The 24,947-nt window shown below is 39.5% G+C and overlaps 2 protein-coding genes across 4 annotated transcripts; both read left to right on the top strand.

Moving 5' to 3' along the window:
- Positions 1 to 338: 338 nt before the first annotated feature.
- LOC121753329 (chaperone protein dnaJ 6-like) lies at positions 339 to 3,490 on the top strand. 2 transcript variants are annotated; one of them, XM_042148589.1, is made up of 9 exons: positions 339 to 634; positions 1,045 to 1,143; positions 1,241 to 1,342; positions 1,674 to 1,733; positions 1,822 to 1,928; positions 2,038 to 2,120; positions 2,218 to 2,308; positions 2,404 to 2,608; positions 3,179 to 3,490. In XM_042148589.1, the coding sequence occupies exons 1-8, from the start codon at positions 512 to 514 to the stop codon at positions 2,597 to 2,599; spliced, it is 861 nt and encodes a 286-aa protein (XP_042004523.1). In that variant the 5' UTR covers positions 339 to 511; the 3' UTR covers positions 2,600 to 2,608; positions 3,179 to 3,490. The 2 variants fall into 2 exon arrangements, with proteins under 2 accessions (XP_042004523.1, XP_042004522.1); XM_042148588.1 differs by lacking the exon at positions 3,179 to 3,490 and having other exon boundaries at positions 2,404 to 2,837.
- A 10,831-nt stretch (positions 3,491 to 14,321) lies between these two features.
- On the top strand, positions 14,322 to 18,442 carry LOC121753354 (serine/threonine-protein kinase Nek6-like). Of its 2 annotated transcripts, none has more exons than XM_042148637.1 (14): positions 14,322 to 14,589; positions 14,664 to 14,825; positions 15,199 to 15,265; positions 15,598 to 15,663; positions 15,738 to 15,784; positions 15,902 to 15,947; positions 16,034 to 16,114; positions 16,194 to 16,236; positions 16,340 to 16,389; positions 16,482 to 16,563; positions 16,648 to 16,697; positions 16,786 to 16,859; positions 16,947 to 16,998; positions 17,078 to 18,442. In XM_042148637.1, exons 2-14 carry the CDS (start codon positions 14,704 to 14,706, stop codon positions 18,119 to 18,121), a joined length of 1,824 nt encoding a protein of 607 aa, XP_042004571.1. In that variant the 5' UTR covers positions 14,322 to 14,589; positions 14,664 to 14,703; the 3' UTR covers positions 18,122 to 18,442. The 2 variants fall into 2 exon arrangements, with proteins under 2 accessions (XP_042004571.1, XP_042004570.1); XM_042148636.1 differs by having other exon boundaries at positions 14,674 to 14,825.
- The last annotated feature ends 6,505 nt before the right edge of the window (positions 18,443 to 24,947 follow it).

The raw sequence follows: 24,947 nt of genomic DNA on the forward strand, positions 1-24,947 counted from the left end.
TCAATGCATAACATGTACTTTGTTTGAATAGTATTTTGGTTTGTGATGTTTTTTTGTGATCTATGTATTTTTTTTAATTTAAATATGCATGCTTTTTTTTTTGAAATAAAATGGTGGCATTTTTCCGTATTCGTGTCGAAATTTTAATTCTGTACAATTGCATATTTGTGAATTTTGATTATTGTGGATGTCCGCCAAAATATCCTTGAGGATGTCCGTTATTATGGAGTGAGATATCCTTATGACGTGACAGTACTATCGGATGTCCTTATGATGGATGTCCGCGGGGGACATCCGTCCCTATTATGGATGCTCTTATTTTGATATTCGAAAACAAATCCAAATCCTCGACGAAAAAATTAGGGCGCGATGTGGCGGGAAAGAATCGCCCCCAAATTGCATCCCCTTTAAATACACTACGCGAATCTCCTCCTTTCGAAATCTTCCGTCATTTCATTTCTGCACGCAGAGACACAGAAATATCTACACATCCTTGTTTAGGTTACTCGAAATGGTCAAGAGGAGAAGCGCTAGGGTTTCTGAGGAGCATGTAGAGCTAGAAGATGAAGAGATGAACGAAGAACAGGAATTTCACAGTGCGTCGTCTTCGTCCAACCAGAAGAGCCTGTATGAGGTACCGAAAAATACACATAGCATATGTATTCTCTTTTTAGGGGTTTTGTGGTTTTTGCCCTAAATTGTGTATTGTGTGAGGTCTGATCAAGTTTTTCTTATGTATATCTGACAATACCACCGATTTTTCTCAATCAGTGGTATCAAAAACGTGTTTCAGTTGCCATCTGAGTTATAACTACATCAATTGAAATTTTATAGCAATATGATGGTAGAATAGTTTTGTATATTGCTCTTTGGAAGTGCTGGTTTCATCTGTTTCACACTAAGCATAAATGATTTGTGATGGATTTAAGGTTCTTCTGTGGATTTGAGATGCCATTTTCAATGTGCATTCTAGCAGTATTAAGTTTCTCCTATTTGGTTAGTGTTGTTTTCAAAATTAGTGAGCGATTACATTGTGCCTTGTAGATTCTTGGTGTGGAGAAACATGCGTCGCAGCAAGAGATAAAGAAAGCTTATTACAAGTTGGCTCTGCGGCTGCATCCTGATAAGAACCCTGGTAACGAGGTACTAGTTTCTTCTATTTCAGGCTGGTATATGTTTCCCTTGATGATTGATACCTCTTGTGCTGTGTGGATTGTAATTATTCAGTATCTTTGTTTAGGAGGCCAAGGAAAAATTTCAGCAGCTGCAGAAGGTCATATCTATCCTTGCTGATGAGGAGAAACGAGCTGTGTATGACCAAACTGGTTGTGTTGATGATGCTGTAAGTGATGATCCCATCTGTAGCTAATATTGAGACCCAAAATTCAGTTTACTGCCCAATTTGATCTTAATTATACACATTTTTTAAAGTCAGATCTGATATTTCACTTATTTAATTCAATAAAATTCCAAAATTATATGAAAAATTCTTGTTATGCATTATATATGTATATCCCAGCTTGTATTCTCCTTAAAGCTTTCCTTCGTCTTTGGACATTCTGAGATTTAGCTCTACATTGCTGTTATGCGTTAATGCACGCAGCCAAGAAAAAAGTTCAAGATAATTCTCTCTTAAGCCCTTGAATACTCAATGCTTATCCACTGATTAACAGGATCTAGCAGGTGATGTCATCCAGAACTTGCAGACATTTTTCCGAGCCATGTACAAAAAGGTCAGTCTGCTGTCATCTTTTCAACTATCCTAGTAACTAGTTGATCATTCTCTAGTCAGCATACCAAGCACTTGGATATCAATTGCAGGTCACGGAGTCTGATATTGAAGAGTTCGAAGCAAACTACAGGGGTTCTGACACTGAGCAAAAGGACTTGCTTGATCTTTTCAAAAAAGTGAAGGGCAACATGGATAAGTAAATCTCTCCTACTGTGTTCTTTGTCAACTAAATTTTTACTTGCTTATTCATTGTCTTCTCCAAGGTTTACCCATTCACTGTATCTATGGTCTATGGATCTGTTCAGGCTTTTCTGCTGCATGATTTGCTCAGATCCATTGCTTGATTCCCATCGCTTCAAGGACATCATTGATGAGGCTATATCTGCAGGTTTAGCCCTCTTTTCTAAGTGCTCCAAGTCACTGTGACTTTGATGTTTTTAATTCAATGGAGTCATATTATTCATACTTCTTTTCTTTGCTCGTAGGAGACTTGAAGTCAACCAAAGCATACGAGAAATGGACGAAGAAAGTATCTAAAACAAAACCTCCCACAAATCCATTAAGACAAAGAAAGAAGTCAGTTGCTTTTCTTTTTTTTTTTCATTGGTTCAAAATTTCCTAGTTTTGAAACAAGGTGTAAATATCAAGTGCTTGTTAAAAAACACTCGCAGATCAAAGAAAGGCTCAGATGATCTGTATGCAATAATTGCTCAACGACAAAATGAGAGGCGGGGCAAGGTCGATTCCATGTTCTCATCTCTTGTTCAAAGATATGGTGGAGGTGAGCCAGTTCCAGAGCCAAGTGAAGAAGAATTTGAAGCTGCTCGGCAAAAACTTGAAAGCCGAAGAATTTCCAAAAGAAAATAACTAAACCAGGTTTTCCTTTTGCTTGCCATATTTTTGTGAACTAGAATTTCGAGCGTTGCTTTATGAAGCAAAGTATTGATGAATATGACTGCAGAAGGCACCTGTTTTATATATGTTGCAAAGTTGTGTTTGTCTACAGCATCTTTGTGTTACATTGTTACCATTGTGGAAGTAGGCAAATATTTAGATAAATATTTGTATACATAAAAAAAAGAGTATTGGTGGGTAGCATTGTCCATTTATTTGGGTTTTGGACCATCGAAAGACAAATCTATCTATGTAAATTGTAACAGAATTTTGAAGATTTTCCTCTACAGAAAACATGCATTTCAGAATTAGCCAATTTGAATAAGTCTGAATGGGACATCAAAAGGTAATATAGCCACATACACAATTTTGGACAAATTGAATAACGACCAGATTCCATCTCACTGGTTAAAATGTGCTCTTCTCTGTCTCCAGTCAGCTATGTATTTATTCAATAAGATATTGATTTGCATCAAAATACACTTGGGAATTGGGACTTGAATTGCCTTTTTGTTATTAACAACAGCTAGTTTTTTTTTTCTCTCAAAAAAGGTTTAGGAATGTCGGTGGAAAAAGGAGAGAATGAAATAAAATGGCGGCGGCAGGAATTGTCAAAATGTTCTACCGACAGCTTTGAATATGTGTTTACGTGGAATCTAGTTGTTCACCACCAAGCTGTGATGTGGCCCACTTACCATTAATTTTAGATAATATGTTTTCACAAGAATGGACATTTTACCTTAATTGATATGGTAGGAGGACTGGACTTCATTCCTTATCCACTCCTTATGTAATAATCAATGTTTTAAAAACTGCATTGATGAATTAACTGATAAAACTATTGATTCATGGTTTATATATAAATATTATTTCAGTATATGGAAAAAATTTATGTACTATTTCCTCCGTATGTGAATAACAGTTTTGTTTTTCTATTTTAGTTCGTCCGCAAATAAGGATTCTGGTTCACTTTTACCATAAATGGTAATAGCCCATATTCCATTAACTCATTCCACTCACATTTTATTTAAAATTAATATATACAAGTGAGATTAATATTTCATTAATTTTTTTCTACCCACTTTTCTTAATATTTCTTAAAATTCGTGCCGCCAAAAAATGAGATTCCTATTGGTGGAGGGAAGGAGTATTTGAGAAGAGATATTTAGTGTAGCTTATACTTCCTCAGTTTCAAGAAGTTTAACTCCTTCCTTGAATAGCACATTATTTTATGCAAATTAATTTTATATGTTGAGTGGAGATAATAAAGTAAGAATGATAAAATAAAATAGATATAAAGTTGTTTTTATTTTTAATAATAAATCATCTTAATTAAGATTAAAAAATAAAAATTGGATCCTCTTTGATTTGACAAAGAAAGTACATGGACTAGAAATTTTGGACATAAATATATATTCCCTCGTCTCATTCCATAAATGGTAAATAGGTCTCAAATTTAACAAACTCACTTCATTCATATTCTATTAGAAAATTAATATAAAAAAGTGGATTTTATTTCGTACTCCAACTCGCTATTTTGAACATTTTCAAAACCTGAGTGCATATTAAATTTGATTTTATTATGAAACAGAAGAAGTAAGAAAGAGTAAGTGGAGTGAGGAGGGGCATTTGCTTACGTTGCCCTTGTGCGGGCCCGCCCTCCTTGCATGTAACTTCATATTCTATTTCATATCTAAACTTATAAATACTCTTCTTAGAGCACCCGCAACGCGGGCCGCCCGCGTTCCGCGTCTTAACGATGGTAATCGAGAGAGTTGGAATGGCTACACATATCGGAAGCTTTAGGGAGAAAAGGAACGTTTATTTCTTGTATTTTTCTTGTTTTTTGATACAACTAATTCATCTCCTTTATATAGGGAGAGATACACTTTATTTTAGGTAGTATATAAATCTATTCTAAGACAAAGTATTCCCTATGATTTATGTATCTTTTCCTTGTAATTACTCCCTTGATTTTTTGGTAATGCAATCTTCCTTAATTCATCTCCTCTGATTTTGGTAAGGTTTGACACTCCCTTTCAAGTTGAGCAATGGTATCTCTGATGCTTAACTTGCCCAATATCTCTTTGAATATCTTCGGGTGAACCGCCTTGGTTAATATGTCTGCAAGTTGTTCTTCAGAACGGACAAAAGGGAATTCAATGATACCTCCTTCCAGTTTTTCTTTGATGACGTGCCGATCTACTTCCACATGTTTGGTTCGATCGTGTTGCACTGGGTTCTCTGAGATGCTAATGGCGGCCTTGTTGTCACAGAACAACTGACTCTTTCGAGTAGGTGGGAAGCCAATCTCCGTGAGTAATCTTCTTAGCCATAGGATTTCCATGAGTCCACTTTTCATTCCTCGGAACTCGGCTTCAGCACTAGATAGAGCTACAACCTTTTGCTTCTTACTCCTCCAGGTAACCAAGTTTCCCCCGATGAACGTAAAGTAGCCTCCTGTAGATTTCCTGTCCACTGGATTGCTTGCCCAGTCAGCATCTGTGTATCCATCAACCTCCAAGTCTTCCCTTTTAGCTAGGAATATTCCATAGCTTACAGTGCCTTTCAAGTAACGTACGATTCTCAAGGCGGCCTCCATGTGATTAGCCTGAGGTTGGTGCATGAACTGACTCACAATACTCACAGCATATGCTATGTCGGGTCTCGTGTGGGAGAGATAGATAAGTTTTCCGACAAGACGTTGATATCTTCCTCTATCTGTCAATTCTGCTCCTTCCTCTATTTTCAGCCCATGGTTTGGAACCATTGGAGTGTTTACGGGCTTGCAGTCGAGGAGACCTGTTTCTGCCAATAGGTCTAACACATACTTCTTTTGTCTAAGGAATATCCCGTGTCGGGATCTTAACACTTCTATTCCCAAGAAGTACTTCATTGCTCCTAGATCCTTCGGCCTCTGAATTTCCCCTATATCATCTCCAGTGATAATCATGTCATCAACATAAATAATCAGACATGTTACCTTGTCGTCTCTCCTTTTTGTGAAGAGTGTGTGATCAGAATGACTCTGTTGAAATCCTTGTTTAATCATAGCCTGGCAGAATCTTCCAAACCAAACTCGTGGGGACTGCTTCAAACCGTACAAAGTTTTTCGCAATCTGCACACCCCTCCTTCTCCAAATTCTTCGGAGAAACCTGGTGGAACCTCCATATATACCTCCTTATTCTGTTCTAGCTCTCCATGAAGAAATGCGTTGGTCACATCGAACTGGTGGCGAGCCCAGTCTTTGCACGCTGCTACTGATAGTAGTGTTCTCACGGTTTCCATCTTAGCAACTGGGGAGAATGTCTCTTCATAGTCCACTCCATATACTTGTGTGTATCCTTTAGCTACGAGCCTTGCCTTGTATCTCTCGATTGAACCATCTGCTCTTCTCTTTATGGTGAAGATCCACCGACATCCAACTGGTTTCTTCCCTTTTGGTAGTGTACATTTCTCCCAAGTGCCATTGCTCACTAGGGCATCTATCTCCTTTTTCATGGCTTCTCTCCAGTGTTTGTGTTTGCTGGCCTCCTCAAAGGACTGTGGGATATCTTCTTCCTCATATAGGGCAGCCTCGAAGGCCCTGGCCATTTCTGACAGGTGACTATTAGCAATGTTGGATACTGCATATCTTGCCTTCTTTCCTTTCCAGTCTGGTGAGTACCGTCGCGGAGGGACTCCTCTTGTTCTTCTCGGAGGCAACTCATATGAATCTCTAGTATCTCCATTTACTCCACATTCCTCAGTAGTGCCCCTATCATTATTAGTGCATTCCAAGGGTATATTATCAAATTCTGAATTGTTTACCTCAGGAATCGAAGACGGGGCTGACGGCTGGTCAGTGTCACTTTGTTCTTCGTTCTGTATTACGGGAGGAGACGGCCCGGTGGTGTTGCTAACTTCCTCAGGTAGACCAACGTCTGTGACAGAGTTTGGCTGTGACTCTCCCCCTGTCTGATGTTCCCCTGAGTGTTGTTCTCCCCCTAACTGGTGGTTTCTGATATCTGGAAGCCAATCTAGGAGGTCATTGTTTAGACTATTGTCTGATGTCTCCCCTTGACTACTGGATTGGTTGTAGAAATACTCCCCTTCCACAAAGTCACAATTCATGGTGGTGTGGATCTTACGGGTGTGTGGGTCATAGCAGCGGTAACCTTTCTGATTTTTTCCATAGCCAAGGAAGACACATTTTAGGGCGCAAGGATCAAACTTGGTGCGTTAGTGTTTCGGGATGTGGACAAAGACCGAGCACCCAAAAATTCTGGGTTCAAGGGACAGGGACGAAGGGATGTCGAAGTGTTGGGAAAAGGTGTCCAAGGGAGTTTTGAAGTGAAGTATGCCTGCGGGGAGACGGTTTATGAGATAGACCGCGGTAGCTATGGCTTCTGGCCAAAAGGATTTGGGTACTTTGGATTCAATTAGGAGGGCTCGGGTAATTTCAAGGATGCAACGGTTTTTTCGCTCGGCGACCCCATTTTGTTCCGGATTGTATGCACACGAGGTTTGATGGATTAGCCCCTTTATCCTAAAAAACTCTTTCATTTTATGGTTGACGAATTCCCCCCATTGTCTGATCTAAGAGTTTGGATTGACTGTTTATACTGAGTTTGAATAAGGTTATAGAAATCTACGAACTTATCAAACACTTCATTTTTATTTTTCAAAAAATAGATCCAGGTCATGCGGGAGTAATCATCGATAAAGAGCACAAAATAGCGAAAAACTTGCCCCCCAGTAATAGGAGTAGGGCCCCAAACATCTGAATGTACTAAAGCAAAAGGAGACTTCACTCGTGTATTGTTTAACTTGAAAGAATGTCTATGGTTTTTGGCCAACACACAAGTATCACAATGGAAAGAGCTTAATGAACTAGCTAATTTAGGAAAAAGCATACGAAAATATCCTAAAGATGGGTGCCCTAACCGACGATGCCAAAGCTAAGCCTGTCTTTCTGTCGGTCCTGGAGTTAGTATCATTGCAGCACTCTGTTGGGCTATCTCGTCCACGTAATACAGTCCGTTTCGCTCAGTGCCACGCCCAACTATCGTCCCCGTCTTGATATCCTGTAACATGCAAAATTGAGGTTGCATTAGTAATTTACAATTCAGTTCTCTAGTGACATGACTGATTGATAACAACTTGTGAGATAACGTGGGAACAAAAAGGCAATTAGGTAGGCAAAGAGTGGGCGAAATGTTTATAGTGCCCGCCCCCATAACTCGTGCTAGGTCCCCACTGGCAGTTTGAACATATGATTTTTTCGAAGGGACAATAGAAACAAAGTCTGAGGCTGCAAACAAAATTGTATCTGTTGCACCGCAGTCGAAAATCCAGTGAGGGTCTTTGGATCCAGAAGTGGTTGCAGATGAAAAGGCTAAGGCATCAAAGGAGTTTCGACATTGTATGTTGGGCTGAATTTGGTCGAGTATGGAAGGTTGGGGTGCAATTTGCAATGTTTTGTCTATTGAGGGGTCTAATTGGAAATTAGCGGAAGTGTGGGGTTGGTTTTGTAAGGAAAGTGTTCTGTGGGGATGAGTTTGAAATTTCTGGGAATGTTGTGGTGGAATTGGAAGGATAGTTTTCGGATGGAGTTTAATTTGAGAATTCGGAAAGTTCGGGGGGGGAGAGGGTTTGAGAGATTGAGTGGTGGCGGGGGTCGATCTGGGATAAGGCAGTTTTCTGGGGTGGGGTTGTGATTTTGGAAAATTTGTCACTTAAATGGGGAACCCTAGCCGTCCTAGCCGTCTCCCCCTTTCTGGAAACCCTAGCCGATCCCGAATCCTGGCCCGTGGGGACCCTGGCGCCCCCGGCTACCCCAACCTCGCCGTCCCTATCGGCGAATTCTCCTATTAGTGACTTGTTACCTTCCGACCACGTCCTGGTCATGGCGACGGATGCAATCGGAGAACTTGTGTTGGGTCTGGTCTCGCCGCCGCCGTTCGCTGCCTTCGCTGTTGCCCGCTGGATTCTCGGTGTAGGCGACGCGGTCAAGAGCAACGGCCGCTGAGGCTCTCCCGCCTCCTCTGCCTCCGCCGTTTCGGCCTTGATTCCGGGCTTGTCTCGCCCGTTTCATCTCTTCCCACCATTCAGGGAATCCATGAATATGGAAGCATGTATCCTTGGTATGTCTCTTTCCTCCACAATGGGTGCACACTAATTTGCTCTTGTCCTCGTCTTTCTGATGGCTTGGATTCCTCTGTGATTGATTATGTTGTGGTGTTGGTGTGGTTCTATTTCTGTCAAACACTGCAAGGCCGGCACCGATTCCCGGTTCTGGGTTGAGCAATTTTTCATTTACAGATTCCCGTCTGACTAGGCTGTAGGCTTTCCTTGCTGACGGAATTGGGTCCATGTTCAGTATCTCCCTCTTGATCTTGCTGTATCGGTGATCGTCCAACGCCCAGACAAATTGGTACAACTTGTGCCTCTGGGTGTATTGGTTATATTTCTCGATGCTTGACGGTGTATCCATCGGGTTTGGATCCCTGGTATCGATTGATATCCAGAGGTCTTGAAGTTTCTGCCATAGACTTTCTAATGTCAGTTCTCCTTGTTTGATGGTGTATGCTTGCCTGCGCAGGTCTGAAATTTGGAACTGGTCGGCACCGCTTCCATACGTTGTGGCCAGACTATCCCATAAGTCGAAGGTCGTTTCGTATTGGGAGACCTCGTTTATGAGGCTGGCGTCGATGTTGCTTATAATCCAATTAAAGCAACAATCATCCCGCTGTTGCCATCGGTTGTAATTCAGATCCGTCGGTAGGGGAGGGTCTGTAACTCCAGTAATGTGAGAGGCCAGACCCTTCCCACGAATCCCCCTTCGCATCAATTTCACCCACAGAGGGTAGTTATCGCCATTAAGCTTCTCGGCTAGGCGTATTTCGCCTAATGATTCCATAAATGAAGGCTGATATGGGTGGTCTTTCTGAGATAGGTTTAATCTCATGAACTCAGCAAACTGTTCGGCTGAGAGGGTTACTGATTGGTTGGTTTTTGGTGGAGTTTTTGGTGGATCTTCGGATTCAGAGTCTGACATGGTTTTTGGATGTGTTTTTTCAGGTTTCAAAAGGTCGGGAAAGGTATTTGAGACAGTGATGATAGTTTTCTGAGTCTCAAGCTCGAGAAAACCTGCTCTGATACCATCTTAACGATGGTAATCGAGAGAGTTGGAATGGCTACACATATCGGGAGCTTTAGGGTGAAAAGGAACGTTTATTTCTTGTATTTTTCTTGTTTTTTGATACAACTAATTCATCTCCTTTATATAGGGAGAGATACACTTTATTTTAGGTAGTATATAAATCTATTCTAAGACAAAGTATTCCCTATGATTTATGTATCTTTTCCTTGTAATTACTCCCTTGATTTTGGTAATGCAATCTTCCTTAATTCATCTCCTCTGATTTTGGTAAGGTTTGACACCGCGTTTCGTGCCGGCGGAACGGAACCGGCGCGCGACGCGTTGCGGAGGTGCGTTCCATCACCGTGTCGTTCCCAAGCCGTGCCGGGTGCCGACGGCACGACCCGCGGCACGGTCCGTGCCGCCAGGCGCTTCGGCGACGTGGCTCGCCCTGCTTCGTGCGTGACGCCCACTCGCCGGCCCGCGAGTGGGCGTCGTCACGCTGACGCAATAAATTCATTTTTTTAAAAATGAATTTTTAAAAAAATATTTTTTATTTATAAAAATTGTTTTTTATATTTAAAAATAATTTTTACAAATAAATGAATACTAGAAATTCGTATTAGCCCGTATATATTTGATGGGCTTACGAATTTATGAAACTCATTCTTGGTTGTCTCTATTTTATAGAGACATCCTTGAATGTTTTATGTTCTACTTTCGATGTGGGACAAACTCATTCTTGGTTGTCTCTATTTTATAGAGATATCCTTGAATGTTTTATGTTCAACTTTCGATGTGGGACAAACTCATTCTTGGTTATCTCTATTTTATAGAGACATCCTTGAATGTTTTATGTTCCACTTTCGATGTGGGACAAACTCATTCTTGGTTGTCTCTATTAGAGACATCCTTGAATGTTTTATGTTCCACTTTCGATGTGGGACAAACTCATTCTTGGTTGTCTCTATTTTATAGAGACATCCTTGAATGTTTTATGTTCCACTTTCGATGTGGGACAAACTCATTCTTGGTTGTCTCTATAAAATTGTATTTTAAATTATGTCATTTTTTATTTTTTTAGGATTTTAATTATGTCTTTTTCTATTTTTTTGAATTTTAAGTTGTAATGTTATTTTAATTTTAATGAAGTGTGTTTGTTTTAATTGAATTGGGTTGGAAATAAAAATAAAAAATGAAATTGAATGAATAGTAATTTAAGGAACGGTTAAGAAACGGATAAGAAACGGAGGGTTGCAGGTTTCGTTCCTTAGTTAAGGAATGGAGTAAAAAAGTACAGCGAGGCCCGCAAATAGTAGTTTAAGGAACGGTTTAGGAACGGTAGGGGAATAGCGTTGTGGATGGCCTTAGTACTCTACTTATTAAAAACACATTTTTATACAATAATTCATCTCTTTATATAATCAATTAATTCCAAAAATGTCAACCCACCGAGAGAGTAATTGATAATTGTACAATATTTATATTAATCTGACTTTATTACTAAATCTCAATTAAGCATTATTTAATTATAATTGTTATAAATAGGGTTATGTACTTAGTTAAGACGAAAATTAAGTACAAGTACTTAGTTAAGACGTGCAGTCAACAAATTAGTAGTACTAGTAGAATTTGCCTTATTAAATATTTGGGCCATTTAGAATATGCCTTCAATTTCATATCCTAAATTTTCCACGCTGACTAAATCAATAGTTTGATTTGGCTAAGTTAGACTACGGCAACATATCTACATCATTTTATTGTGTTCAGATAATCTCCATTTTGCATGTGTAATCTTGTTGATTATGTAAATTCTAAGATACTTTTTGTGGACGATAATTCACGACCTTTTATAATCTTTGTGGGGTTAGGCATGGTGTGTGCGTGAAACATTTTTTAAATTGTTACAATATATTTTCATACATATTTTTATGAAACATTTTTTAAATTGTTACAATATATTTTCATACATATTTTTATTATATGAGGTTATGTAGTGGGCCATATGTTCTACTACTACAAGCCAAAGCCAAGTTAATGTTTTTTGTTTTAATTTCTAAAAGAATCAGAGAAAGAGAGAATATTCAATATAAAATGATTAAAAAACTAAAGTGAATAATATCATTTTAGGTACTTAAACTATAAGGAAATATTATATTCAGTACTACAGAGATAAAGAAAATATGAAATCTAGTACCTAGATATAATAAATGTCATTCATGCCTTGGGGGTATTTTTGGTGCAAAATTGTGATGAATAGTGAAAAAGTATTATAAATGTGATTTCACCTTAGTTCAGGGACTACCCACGATATTTTTAAAGTTTAGATACCATTTGCGTGTAAAACGCATAGTTTATGGATCATTTGCGTAGTTCACTCTATAATATATACTTCTCTCTGTCCCAACTAAGCTGAGTCTATTACTTTTCGAGACGTCTCAACAAAGTTGAGTCATTTCTTTTTTTGACAAAAAAAAACAAAACATGCCATCACTCTTACTTTACTTCTTCACCTACTTATTCTCTCTTATCTCTCCTACTTTTTTCTTATACTTTTATTTAATCTTATTCAATATAATTTCTTAATCTCCGTGTCCAAAATTTACATAAGCACTCCCCCCGTCTCAAGAAAGATGACCCCCTCCTTGGGCGACACGAAATTTTATGCAGTTTTATTTTATACCTTAGCTGGAGAAAATAAATTAAGAGAGAGAATAAAGTAGAGATAAAAGAGTTTCTATTCTTAGTAATAAGTCATTTTAGATAAAATAAACTAAAAAATAAAATGGGTCATTTTCAGTGGGACGAAGTGAGTACTAAATAGTGTGGATTTATCTTATAGATTTACCTGGTTAATGTCTAAGGTTAAGAATATTATAATCGAATTCAATGTGTAACTTTTAAATTTCTGTTTATTTATTTAAAAATGAAAAAGATATACTAGTAGATGAAAATGAGAATAGCGTGATGGCATTAATATAGCAAGACACTAATGTAAAAAATTGGCTAATGTGTGAAAAAGAATTAGGTGGGATGGTGACATCATAAATGTATATGGAACCCCATATTATTTAGCATTACATAGACATGATCATTCTTCATATGATTCTATGAGTTTGTTCTTCTCTCTTCTTACACGCACGTGAGGTGTACAATACATTATTTAAGGAAATTGTGTACATATTAATTGACGAAAACTTGCACTCCTCTATCTCATAAAATTAGCATACTATTTTGACACAAATAGAAATATTAATATACAATTAATAAAATATTAGAGAAAAAAAAGTAATTTTATTTTTGTTAAACAGAGAAAATATAATAATACATTAACTTTACTTGGTTATTATATTTTTCCGACGTTGTATAATTTAACAAATTTGAACTTCCAATAAAAAATAAGCATTATTATTTACCATTGCACGATTTTAAAGAAATTTTGGTCTTACTATTAAATTTTAGATAATTAGAAAATAATACTAGTATATTCGAAACAGTAGGCTTATCCAGAATGGCTTCAAGAATATGCATTATAGGTATGATAATAATTATCAAAAATAAAAGTTAAAGTTATGTCGGTGAACAAATACTATAACCTAAAAAAAAAATACTATAACCTACTGGATGGCCAAAAATATTATTATAAATTAATCTTGAAGAGATAATTTATTTATAATCTAAAACTTTTTTATATATCATGCTAGTCAATAAAAACAATCATATTTATATGATGTTGGAATCGACCAAACTCATTACGTGCAGGTTATCCTATTATTCCCTAACCTGCATTATAATAACAAGTGGTTGATCAAATGCATGGACTAACAACAACCTAAATTTCATGTAAAATTTATTGTTTGGATTATCAATTATCCATCCATTATGTATTTATAGTTTTATACTTTCACTAAAAAAATCACTTATTTATAGTTTTATACTCTCATTACAAAAAAATCATTGTTTATCGACCAACAATACCGAGCATAGTTAAACGTGATCGGAAAATAGCGAGCACCTTCACTTGTGCTCAGCAAAGTGCTTACCCTCTTGAGACATCAGTAATTTTGATGCAATTTGTATGTTGTTCATGTAATTTAAAATGTATTTAGTATGTAATTGCTGTAATTTTAATGCAATTTATAGGTAATTGATAAATAATTTCACAGTTTTATTTTTATTTTCAAAAAATATACTATTCTTAATTTGTTCATCATTAACATTGAATGTCACCGTAAAATATTTCGAATGCAATCTAACAAATCATATAATATCAATATATATTTGTAAAGTTATCCCCTTTACTTTGGAAATACTTTTACTTTATTTATTTATCATTTACGTTGAACTTTGAATGTTAAACTCTACAGTGAAATAATTAGAAAAAATAGCAAAAGAATAGCACTCCATATAATATAGCAAAAGAAATCCGAAATAAACTTTTGACTATCTTTTCACTCCTTTTCCCCCCCTTCTTTTTAAGATGTTGATCTACACATTCTGACCCTTCTTTTTAATCTCATTCGTCTACTTTATTCAAAGGTAGATCAACTTCTCCACATTCACACCATGTTATTTACTCCTATTTAATTTAATTTAATTTAATTAAGCCCCTTTCCTCGTAATAAATTCTTTGATTCTACTTTTCTTCTTGAATCACTCTTTTTCCACACAATAAATTCTTTGATTCTCTATATTCGCGCCTCTAATTTTCTTCTCTCTCTCATACACACACACACAACTTCTTCTCTGAATTAGCTATAATTACATTTACACCTAATAAATTCAAGAACCAATTTTGTGGAAGGCTGCTGTTTTCTTGGTTGCTCACAGTGAAGAATCGTAAGAGTTTCTTCTGATTTAGAGCTTGGTTAGTTTATTAACCGATGAATTCTGCTTCAAAATTGAATCTTTAGCTGAAAATAGGGTGAAAGACTCTGGCTTTCGAAGGGCTTGATGGAGAGAGACAACGACGTCGTTTCCAAGCCGAAGATGGAAGATTATGAAGCAATACAGCAGATTGGGAAGGGTGCTTTTGGAGCTGCATTTCTTATGCTGCATAAAACTGAGAATAAAAAGTAAGAATTTTTTTATGCTGCATTTCAATATTTCTCTAATTGTTGTAGGAATTCAGATGCTATATATACCTTGGCTTAAAAATTTGACAAATTTTTGTAATGTATCAGTATGAAGAAGATTAGGAGGAAATCAGGCTTAATATATGGTGTTTATTGCTTTAGTTCATTATTGACTTCTTGTTTGATTAGAGGTATTGAAGAAGTTGCTGAATTTTTATAAGTACTAATCCTATTTCATAGTGTAAATTAGCTTCTGAATTGTCAAGTATTCTTGAACAGAAATAATTTGATGATGCTTTCTCATATATATATGGTGTTTTAGCCATGAAAAAATTAAAGGCTGGCGTTGTGATGTAATTACTATGCCTCTCAGGTATGTTCTAAAGAAAATTCGTCTCTCGAAGCAGTCGGATAAGGTCAAGAGCAAATCATTCCATGAGGTAAGTAGAATTTGTTGAATCTCCTTATCTTTTTTACTACCTCTAGGAATTAGAAACGCAGTTCCCCATCTTGCTCGTTTCTACATGAGCATCGATTGTGATTATCATTGATAAAAGTCGTCCTAGCTGTTGGAATTCTTATCTACTCTTTCCCTAAGTCATGTAACTGTTTTAGTTTAGAATGTGAATTAATCTATATGATGTGGTGAAGCCTTCTGGCTCCAGTATCGATGATTTTAGGCCAACTGGATTGTTGAATAACTGTGAAGAGATCAGTGAGTTTTACCAACTTGAACAACATATTATAATGTATGCTCGTGTGTCTATTGCAGATGGAATTGATGGCAAAACTAAGCCATCCGTATCTAGTTGAATACAAAGATGCTTGGGTGGAAAAGGTATGATGTAAATGTCTGATGTACTGAGCTGAAAACCGATGCTAACGATGACCCATTGTAATTGTTCTTCACAGGGAAACTGTATCTGCACCCTGACTAACTATTTTGAATCAGGAAATATGTAAGTGCTTTAGCTGAACTCGAACTTAGTCCTTCCCGGATAGGAAGGAGAATAGGAGAAAAGGGAATTGTTGAATCTTTCTCGGTGTTCTCTTATCTTTATGAATTCGGTTTGCAGATCTGATGTGATAAGGAAGGCAAGACGGGCGTATTTCCCCGAGGAGGTAATCTGATTGATCACATCGTTAGAAGTTTCTCCTTTATCTACTTTAGCTAATTCAGGCTGAGTTTATGTTTTTCTTGCTTACAGAAAATTTGCAAATGGATGACTCAGTTGTTATTAGCTATCGACTATCTTCATTCCAATCGTGTTCTTCATAGGAATCTCAAGGTTTGACACATGCCCGTTATTTTCAGTTGGCGTGCATTGTCTTGATTGATTTCTTACAAGAATGGTTTTCTCGTTTCAGTTATCAAACATATTCGTGACAAAGGACAATAACATTTGTCTCGGTAAGAAGGCCAAATTAAGCAAGTCGTATTCCCGCATAGAACCATCCTTTGTTCGTTTCAATGATGCAATATACATATGTTTCAACTGATAAATAATTCACAGGTGATTTTGGATTAGCTAAACTTCTCAACGGGGAAAGCTTAGCCTCATCGGTACGATGGCACCACAAATTTAAAGATTTAACTATCACTTTATTATGTGCAATATTGGCTAATGATTTCTTCGGGCCATACTACTATACTAGGTTGTCGGAACTCCCAACTATATGTGTCCAGAGCTTCTCGCCAATACACCGTATGGCTATAAATCAGACATATGGTCTCTAGGTAAATGAGTTAAGCCACGAGAATCGTTAAGTTCATTTCACCTTTTTTCATTTTCTGAAAGTGCGGTCGTGTTTCTTGTTACAGGGTGCTGTATGTTTGAGATTGCTGCACACCAACAAGCGTTCAAAGCACCTGTAAGTTTAAGTCGTTTCGCATTGCAGCAAATTACACACACAAACAACATATAGAATGCATTCTGAATTCAAAAAACTGATGAAATAGGATATGAATGGACTCATCAACAAGATCAACCGATCTTTGATCTCACCAATGCCCATCGTATACTCGTCAACTCTGTAAGTATTTCTCAAAATTTCAAAATATTTATGCATTCGCAATAAGATTTCTACTGTGCTAAATTCGAGATACTTACTCGCGCTCAGGAAACAAATTTTAAAGAGTATGCTGAGGAAAAGTCCCGAACACAGGCCGACGGTAAATTACCATTTTTCACTTACTTCTTTCGCTCGTTGTGGTAAATATTATACCAATCCGATTTACATACGTGTCATAGGCTGCAGAGCTGTTAAGACACCCGCATTTGCAGCCGTTTCTCCTTCGTTGTCAAAACTTGTCTACTGTTTTCCTCCCTGTGAAGTCTCCCTCTCTCAACACTGCGAATGGGAGATCAAATAGGTCGTCACCCCGTAGCTCCGATGGTGGGAAAAGCCACCGAGAGAGAGAGGTGAAGCTGAAGCAAAGGGATCTGCTTCCTTTATTTTCGGAGAGTATTGATACCCAGCATCCGTCTTTACTAGACGAGGATGCCTTGATCGAAGATCTACTCGAGACCAAGAGGGTCGACCCAACGAGCTACTCTGGGAAGATGTCTCACGACAGCGAGGACTCGAAAAGTGGGGACACGATCGAGACAACTGATCACGATAATCATAAGTCTTCGTCGCACCAAGAGAGCATCTACATGATGGATGCTTTGGAGAGACTGGCAAAAGCGTTGTGGGAGGAGCACGAGGAGTATTCTCTCAGGAAGAATACGAAGTTGGGGGAAGCTAACGGAGAAGGTGGGAATATAAAAACGAAGGCGGGGATACGTTCTCTTGATGAAAACAGCCCCTCAACCGATGAAAAGGTGAGATCTGAAGTTGACGAAGAACCAAGAAGCTCGTCCCATGAAGACGAAAGCACGGCCGAATGTTCTGGACTTTCCTCGGATAAGGATCACATGAAGATCAAAGATGATATCGTAGTTGAATTGAGGCAAACGACGAATGAAATGAGAGACAGAGATGATGATATCTCAACTAAACCAAGAGTAAACAAGAATGCCACGGGCAGCGATCTACTGTTGAATACGCGGACTGCAATGAGCAGCGATGGTGGCGACATGAAGCATGGAAATCCAGGCGAACATAGAGCTCATGCTTTGGAATCGCTGCTTGAACTGTGCGCTTGCTTGCTCAAAGAGCATAAGTTCGATGAGCTCTCGGGTGTGCTGAAGGCATTCGGGGAAGACACCGTCTCTTCTCGCGAGACGGCGATCTGGCTCACTAAAAGCTTAATGGATGCCCATAAACAACAACAGGCTGAGAACTCCTAGTTCAAGAATTTGGACATGATTTATTATTGTAAAGATCAAGTTTTTGTGCTTTTTTTTGGCGTGTATTTATAATTTGTTTGCTAAAAGGAGAGTGTGATTGAGTTTTGCAGGTTGAATATGTAGAGAAAACAAAGTTAGTTTGATTTTCTTTTTTCTTCATTTATTCCACTAATACAATGTGACTGTTACTGAAATAGGAAACCATGAAAATGCTAGGAAGCTTTGTATTTTAGTTTGCAAGTTTTGACGAGAGTTTCCTTTGTAATTTGTAGTACTATTTTATCTATTCCCTTTTATCCCATGTTATCCCTTTGTAATTAATATCTTAAGAGTTAAATTATTTTCTTATATTTTTGTTATGCACTCTAAATTAATCTTTGCAATTGCAGCTTGAAAAGACGATGTTCGCTATTCTCATAATTAATATTATCACCGTTCTATTTAGGCTAATTTTAAAATTGATATGCAAAATAAAAAAAAAATAGTCAATTCAGGTATTCACATAATTACTGGTATTAACCTTATGACTGAACGGCTCAAATCTAAAGATCGTTCGGTACAAAGATTTTTTTGTAAATATTAATAAATAATAACGTCAAATGTTTCCAGTCCAATTTCGACAGGTTAAAAGTAAGCATAAATTATTTCATAATCGAAATATGTGATGATTGATATCTGGTGAGAATTATAATGAATAGTTTTTCTTAGATAAGCTATCAGCATCATTTCTTATTATAAGATATAAATTTTGATGTCTTACCATTTCGCTAGTACTACTATAATGAAAAGGCAAAACGTCATCAACGGGTTGTAACGCAATTGGCAGCGCGCGCCGCGGAACTATGGCGACCTTGAGGTAACGGGTACAAACCCCACCATCCGCGGAGCTGTGGTGGCCTTAATTCGCAATCCCGGTCAAGCAGGATTAGTCGGATTCCGCCGGGGGCGGATTCGGTATAATTGTGGTAAAATAAAAAATAAAAAGAGGAAAAAGGCAAAACGTCTTATCCCGAAACTAACATATTCTATCTCTAAGAGCATCCACAACGGTGGACGGCGGCCCCGCATCCGTCCGTGCCAGCGGCGAGGACGCATACCGCCGCCGCTGCGCTCGCGCCGCTGGCACGGTGCTGCTCGATGCATCGAGCAGCACCGTGCCAGCGAGCAGGCGACGTGGCGACTTACGATTGGGCAACGACTATTGAATTATTATTTTTATTTTAAAATTCGATTTTTAATTATATAAAATGATAAAAAATTAAAAAATATATTTTCTAAATCCCAAAAATATGGCCGTTTTTTCCCATTTTTTTGAATTTTTTTGAATTTTTTCCCCCCAAAATCATCTATAAATACACACATTCATCATCCATTTATCACATCAAATCATCTCTAATTCATCTCTCATTCATAATTCTCATACAAACTATCAACACATTCATCCCTCACTCAAAATCTCAAATGGATTTCACCCATATTATGGCGGAAGCAGAACGCGAAGAACAAGAATACTACGAACAACATCGTGCCGCTTACGAAGCATACGTCGCGGCGAATACCCCCGCTCCTCCTCCTCAACGAACCAGATCAAATCGCCGCTACATCCATCGTGACCGGGAAGGAGCCCACGAAAGGCTCGTTGCCGACTACTTTGCCGACCAGCCGCGGTTTCCGGCAGATTACTTCAGGCGCCGTTTTCGCATGTCAAAGCGCTTGTTCATGCGAATTGTCAACACATTGTCCGCACGTGTTGAATTCTTCCAAACAGGTCCAGATGCAGCCGGCCGACAAAGTATCACGCCGTTGCAGAAGTGTACGTGTGCCATCCGATAACTCGCTACTGGGCAAACGACCGACATCTTCGACGAGTATTTGCATATCGGTGAGCCCACTGGAATCCTTTGTCTAAAGAATTTTTGCGAGGGCGTTCGTTCAGCTTTCGGGGATGAATTCCTTCGGTTGCCAACGGTTGCTTCGTCTTCACGAATCAGTCCATGGCTTTCCCGGAATGCTTGGCAGCATTGACTGCATGCATTGGAGGTGAAAGAATTGCCCGACTGCTTGGAGGGGGCAACACTTGAGCGGTCACAAAGGCGGCGGCCCAACGCTTATCCTTGAGGCGGTCGCCGACTACCGCCTATGGATTTGACATGCATATTTCGGCGTTGCTGGATCCAACAACGACTTGAATGTGCTATATTCTTCACCACTCTTCAATGATGTGATGAATGGTGTAGCACCGGCGATCGACTTCACCATCAACGGAAATAGATACCACATGGGTTACTATCTCGCCGATGGTATCTACCCACGGTGGTTGACTTTCGTGAAGACGTTCAACAACCCGCACGACCCGAGACGGGTTCTTTTTGCGCAGCGTCAAGAGTCCGTACGGAAAGACGTCAAAAGAGCTTTCGGGGGGTCCTTCAAGCCCGATTCAACATTGTTAAGTCCCCGGCTCGGCTATGGTACGTGAAAATATCGCCGACATCATGTTCACGTGTATTATCTTACACAACATGATTATAGCCGACGAAGGGTCGAGGGCGGCTAGCTTCTACGACGAGGACGAAGCCGGAAGCTCAACAGCGAGGTCTCCCCCACGCCGAGGCGAGCATACGACGGTTGGCCAGAGAATCGAGACAAGGCCTACAATGCGCGATACCCGAATCCACAATCAACTACAAGAAGACCTAATCAAACACATGTGGGCGAAATTCGGCAACGCTTAGTGGTTTTTTTTAATTTTTAGTATTTTAATTATGTAATTTTTAATTTTTAGGATTTTAATTATGTCGTTTTTATGTTATTTGTCATTTGTAATATTATTTAGGTTTTTTTAATGAATTTTAGTATTATTGAAATGTTTTTGTTTAATTGAATTTTAAATTAATTGTGCTCGTTCTTGCGGAAGAGCACAGCTGTGGGTGTTGTGCTCTTGCCAGAGAGCAGGCAGAAAAAGTGGGGCCGGGCCCACAACCGTGCCGTTGGCAAGAGCACGGCTGTGGATGCTCAAATTCTTTTGCCATTAGGATTTAAATTAATTATTGTACATGTATTTTACTACTACTATTAAATTAATGCATTGAGAGAGTATTAACAAAAATGGCTAAATAGCACCATATAAATTGGGACAATTCCACACAGCATGTTCAATTGCTCATACATAGAGAAAAAATTTCCTTCATCTCTTTCACATTATAGTAAAATGGCAAAATTTGGTAAGTCCACTTTCCATTGCATCCCTCTGTTTTTGGTGGTGGTGACTGTATTTTTTTGTCAGCGGTGGCAGCGCAAGATGCCGCACCGGCGCCGATACCGGAGGAGGTTGCAGGGAACGCCTCTCAAACTGTAATTTCCTATTTACTCACATGTTCCCCAATTTTATTTTTCTTTTCAGCTACATTGCTTCAGTAAAATCGTGTGATTTGAATACCTAGTGTTGACATATGAGTCTTGTAAGGCCACCCGCAACGCGTCACGCGGGTGGCCCGTAATCCGTCACGCCGGGACGAGACGGCGGCGTGATGCGTTGCAGCGCCCCGTCTCATCCCCAGCCCGCCGAGCGTTCCGTCCCACCGAGACGGATGGCGAGACATCTCGCCACTCACCAGCGCGACGTGGCGCGCTCCGGCGCCATGCGTGACGCCCACTCACCGGCCCGCGAGTGGGCATCGTCACCCTGATACAATAAATCATTTTTTTTAAATTCGAATTTAAAAAAAATTAAAAAATGAAAAACGGTAATATTACCGTTAGTATTACCGTTTTTTTATTTTTTTTATTTTTTTACTCTATAAATACTCCTAATTAATCCTCATTTCACACACAAATACACATTTATTCTTCCCAAATCATCTTCATTTCCTCTCCAATTTTCATCTAACCTCTCATCACAAAATGTCCGGCGACGGAAACTCTGGCGGGTTCGACATCAACGCGTTCGGCGACTGGGGGGCATGTACAATGTCCTGGGTGGTGGTTCCGGTTCGTCGACGCCGGGCACCCAGGGTTCGTCGACACCGGGGATACCAACCACCTCATTTTGATGTAGATGCATACGCCCGTGGCCCGTCCCTCCGCCCCGAGGTATTCGTAGGGATTATCCCAGATTTGGGAGGATTATTCCTTTGAATCCACTCCGGAAGAAGGCCGAGGCGGTGGAAGCTCCAGGGCGGAGGCGGAGGCGGACGAGGAGGATGAGGATCTAGGCCGGCATCCGAACAGCCCAAAAGAAACGCTGGCGGTGTACAACGCCTGGAACAACGTCTCGTACGATCCCATCGTCGGGAATCAAAAATCCTGGAAGTGCTTCTTGGAAAAGGTCACCGAGGCCTACCACGAGATTAAGCCGAAGGGGTCCCGCCGCCGCACATTTAAGATGCTTCGCGCTCACTTTGACCGAGTCGACAGAGAGGTCAAAAAATTCTGCGTCATCTACAAGAGTGAAACGACTCATTACCAAAGCGGAGCCACGCGAGCCGACATTCTGAGGTCGGCTTTGCGAGTCTACTTCGACGACACCGGCAAACAATTCAAACATGTCGATGTTTGGGAGGTCGTCAAAGACGAGGAAAGGTGGGTCGGCGGTGTCCGGTCCAGCTCGGGCTCGACCTCGAAGCGCACGAAGCACACGGCGGGTGGCCAATACTCGTCTAGTGAGGGCGGTTCAAGCAGCGCCGCACAAGAGTTTGCATCGCATGAGGTTGAGGGCACGGCAGACGATGCCGGGGGTCCTCCCGTGGGCGCCGTCGGCCGCAAGGGAGAAATGCGGCGAAGGCGGCTAGAGGGAGGAGGGGCCGAGCCGAATCAAGCCAGGCAGGCTCGGGGGCACCCTCAAACTCCCTAATGTCCATGTACATGACCGCCACAATGGCGGACACTTCCCGCATGACGCATCCCCAATACCAAGCCTATCTTGCTGGAATTGAGCTTATGGCAAGACAACTTGGTATTCCGCCTCCAGGTGGCTTCAGTGCACCTCCACCGCCTTCGGGGGATGATTCGCCGACGGAATACTTTTTTTATTTTCTATAAAATTGTATTTTAAATTATGTAATTTTTATTTTTTTAGGATTTTAATTATGTGTTTTTTTTATTTTTTTGAAATTTAAGTTGTATTTTTATTTTATGTTGTAGTTTTATTTTATTTAATGAAGTGTGTTTTTATTAATTGAATTTGGTTGGAAATAAAAATAAAAAATGAAATTGAATGAATAGTAATTTAAGAGACGGTTAATGGACGGATAAGAGATGGAGGGTTGCAGGTTCCGTCCCTTAATTAAGAGATGGAGTAAAAAAGTACAGTGGGGCCCATGAATAGTAATTTAAGGGACGGATAAGAGACAGTGTTGCAGATGGCCTAACACTACTATATTAGTTATGACTGTGTATTGAATATTGTTTGATGATCTCTGTTTGTCTCATTCAAAATGTATCATTTCTTTACAATTTCTGCAGTGGGTAGCAACTGTCACATATTCAATAAGTTATTATCGAGGAACTACACAATCATAACACGAAGAACATCTCGGGAATGCAATGACAGTACGAGAAAGAACAACAAAGTGGAAAAGGGTCAAATATGTGACTGAATACTTCCAACTCTTCAATAGCCAAATTAAAGCAAATCATCTTCTTTACATGAACACAGACGAACACAGTGGATAACGAGGTAAAAGGAAAACGGGCATCCTAAAGAGAAGAAGAAAGCAGACAATGTCATTCTAAAAGAACTACAAGAACCCAGTCCAGTCCAGTCCAGTCCCTTTGTTACTCTTTCAACCTGCAAAATTCAATAGAGAGAAACCCTAAGGCATTGGCATCAACATAACTAGTGCGGATGAATCACAAATTGTATTGCAAAACACTAATATTGGCATCAACAACAGTTCATTCTTTCAAAAAACAAAGAAGCTGCAAAATCAACAAAAGTTTACAGTATGCACAACTCAATTCGGGGCATTTCACAATTGGGGCATTTCATAGAACACTTGAGTAACAGACAACGCGAAAACAGCACAAAACCCTAACAATTCGGATTCAAAGCACAATTAACTGATAAAAAAAGCATCAAATAGAAGCAATGGTTGAGAGTGAGTACCTTTTCATTTGGCAGTATTCATCATCAAGGTGATGTTATCCCCTTTCAGCAAAATCCTACCGAGCTGCTTCCTGCTGTTCTTCTTGATGTTGACCTCCTCAGCTTCATCCAGCACCAAATTCATGTACTCGTCGAATCCGATTATTCGGCCCTCGATCCTCAGATCCTTCTGCTCAAACAGCCAAATCTGAATGCGCGCTTTGCTCTGAAGATACCTGAAGATCAGGTTAATCGGTTGGGTCATAATACGCTGAACTTTCGTGCTGGCCATAGCTGCTGCTTGTGGTGGAATCGCTGCAAGAATTCTCTCTCTCTCTCTCTCTAGCTGCAAAAACCCTAGCCAGAACAGAAGGGAAGAGGGTTCTCTCTCACTCGCCTTTGTTCATTAATGGGCCGAACTGAAGCAATCAGGCTTTTTATCTAAAACATGGATTTCCGTAGTTATTAGGCCTATTATATTGGTTCGTTCATCGTCTCACGGGCCCAAGTTTTATAAGATGTACTCCCTCCGTCCCAGCTAAAATGACACATTACTTGGCCGGCATGGGATTTTAGGAGTTATTGATTAATGTTTTTAATTGGAGAAAGAAAAGGTTGGTGTAAGTACTCCCTCCGTCCCGGACCACTCGCACATTTCCTTTTCGGCACGGAGATTAAGGAATGAGTGTATAACAAAGTCAACAATTGCGGCTGTATGTGATAATTTTTACTAAAAATGGAAAG

This window comes from Salvia splendens, chromosome 10 (genome assembly GCF_004379255.2).
Source record: "Salvia splendens isolate huo1 chromosome 10, SspV2, whole genome shotgun sequence".
Taxonomy (NCBI): Eukaryota; Viridiplantae; Streptophyta; class Magnoliopsida; order Lamiales; family Lamiaceae; genus Salvia; species Salvia splendens.

Excerpts from the sequence above, each read along its gene's own strand:
- LOC121753329 (XM_042148589.1), top strand. The coding sequence starts at position 512 with ATGGTCAAGAGGAGAAGCGCTAGGGTTTCTGAGGAGCATGTAGAGCTA. Across the intron at positions 1,144-1,240 it reads ATAAGAACCCTGGTAACGAG|GAGGCCAAGGAAAAATTTCA; the intron begins GTACTAGTTTCT and ends ATCTTTGTTTAG. Across the intron at positions 1,734-1,821 it reads TCCGAGCCATGTACAAAAAG|GTCACGGAGTCTGATATTGA; the intron begins GTCAGTCTGCTG and ends TATCAATTGCAG.
- LOC121753354 (XM_042148637.1), top strand. The coding sequence starts at position 14,704 with ATGGAGAGAGACAACGACGTCGTTTCCAAGCCGAAGATGGAAGATTAT. Across the intron at positions 14,826-15,198 it reads CATAAAACTGAGAATAAAAA|GTATGTTCTAAAGAAAATTC; the intron begins GTAAGAATTTTT and ends TATGCCTCTCAG. Across the intron at positions 16,237-16,339 it reads GGACAATAACATTTGTCTCG|GTGATTTTGGATTAGCTAAA; the intron begins GTAAGAAGGCCA and ends AATAATTCACAG.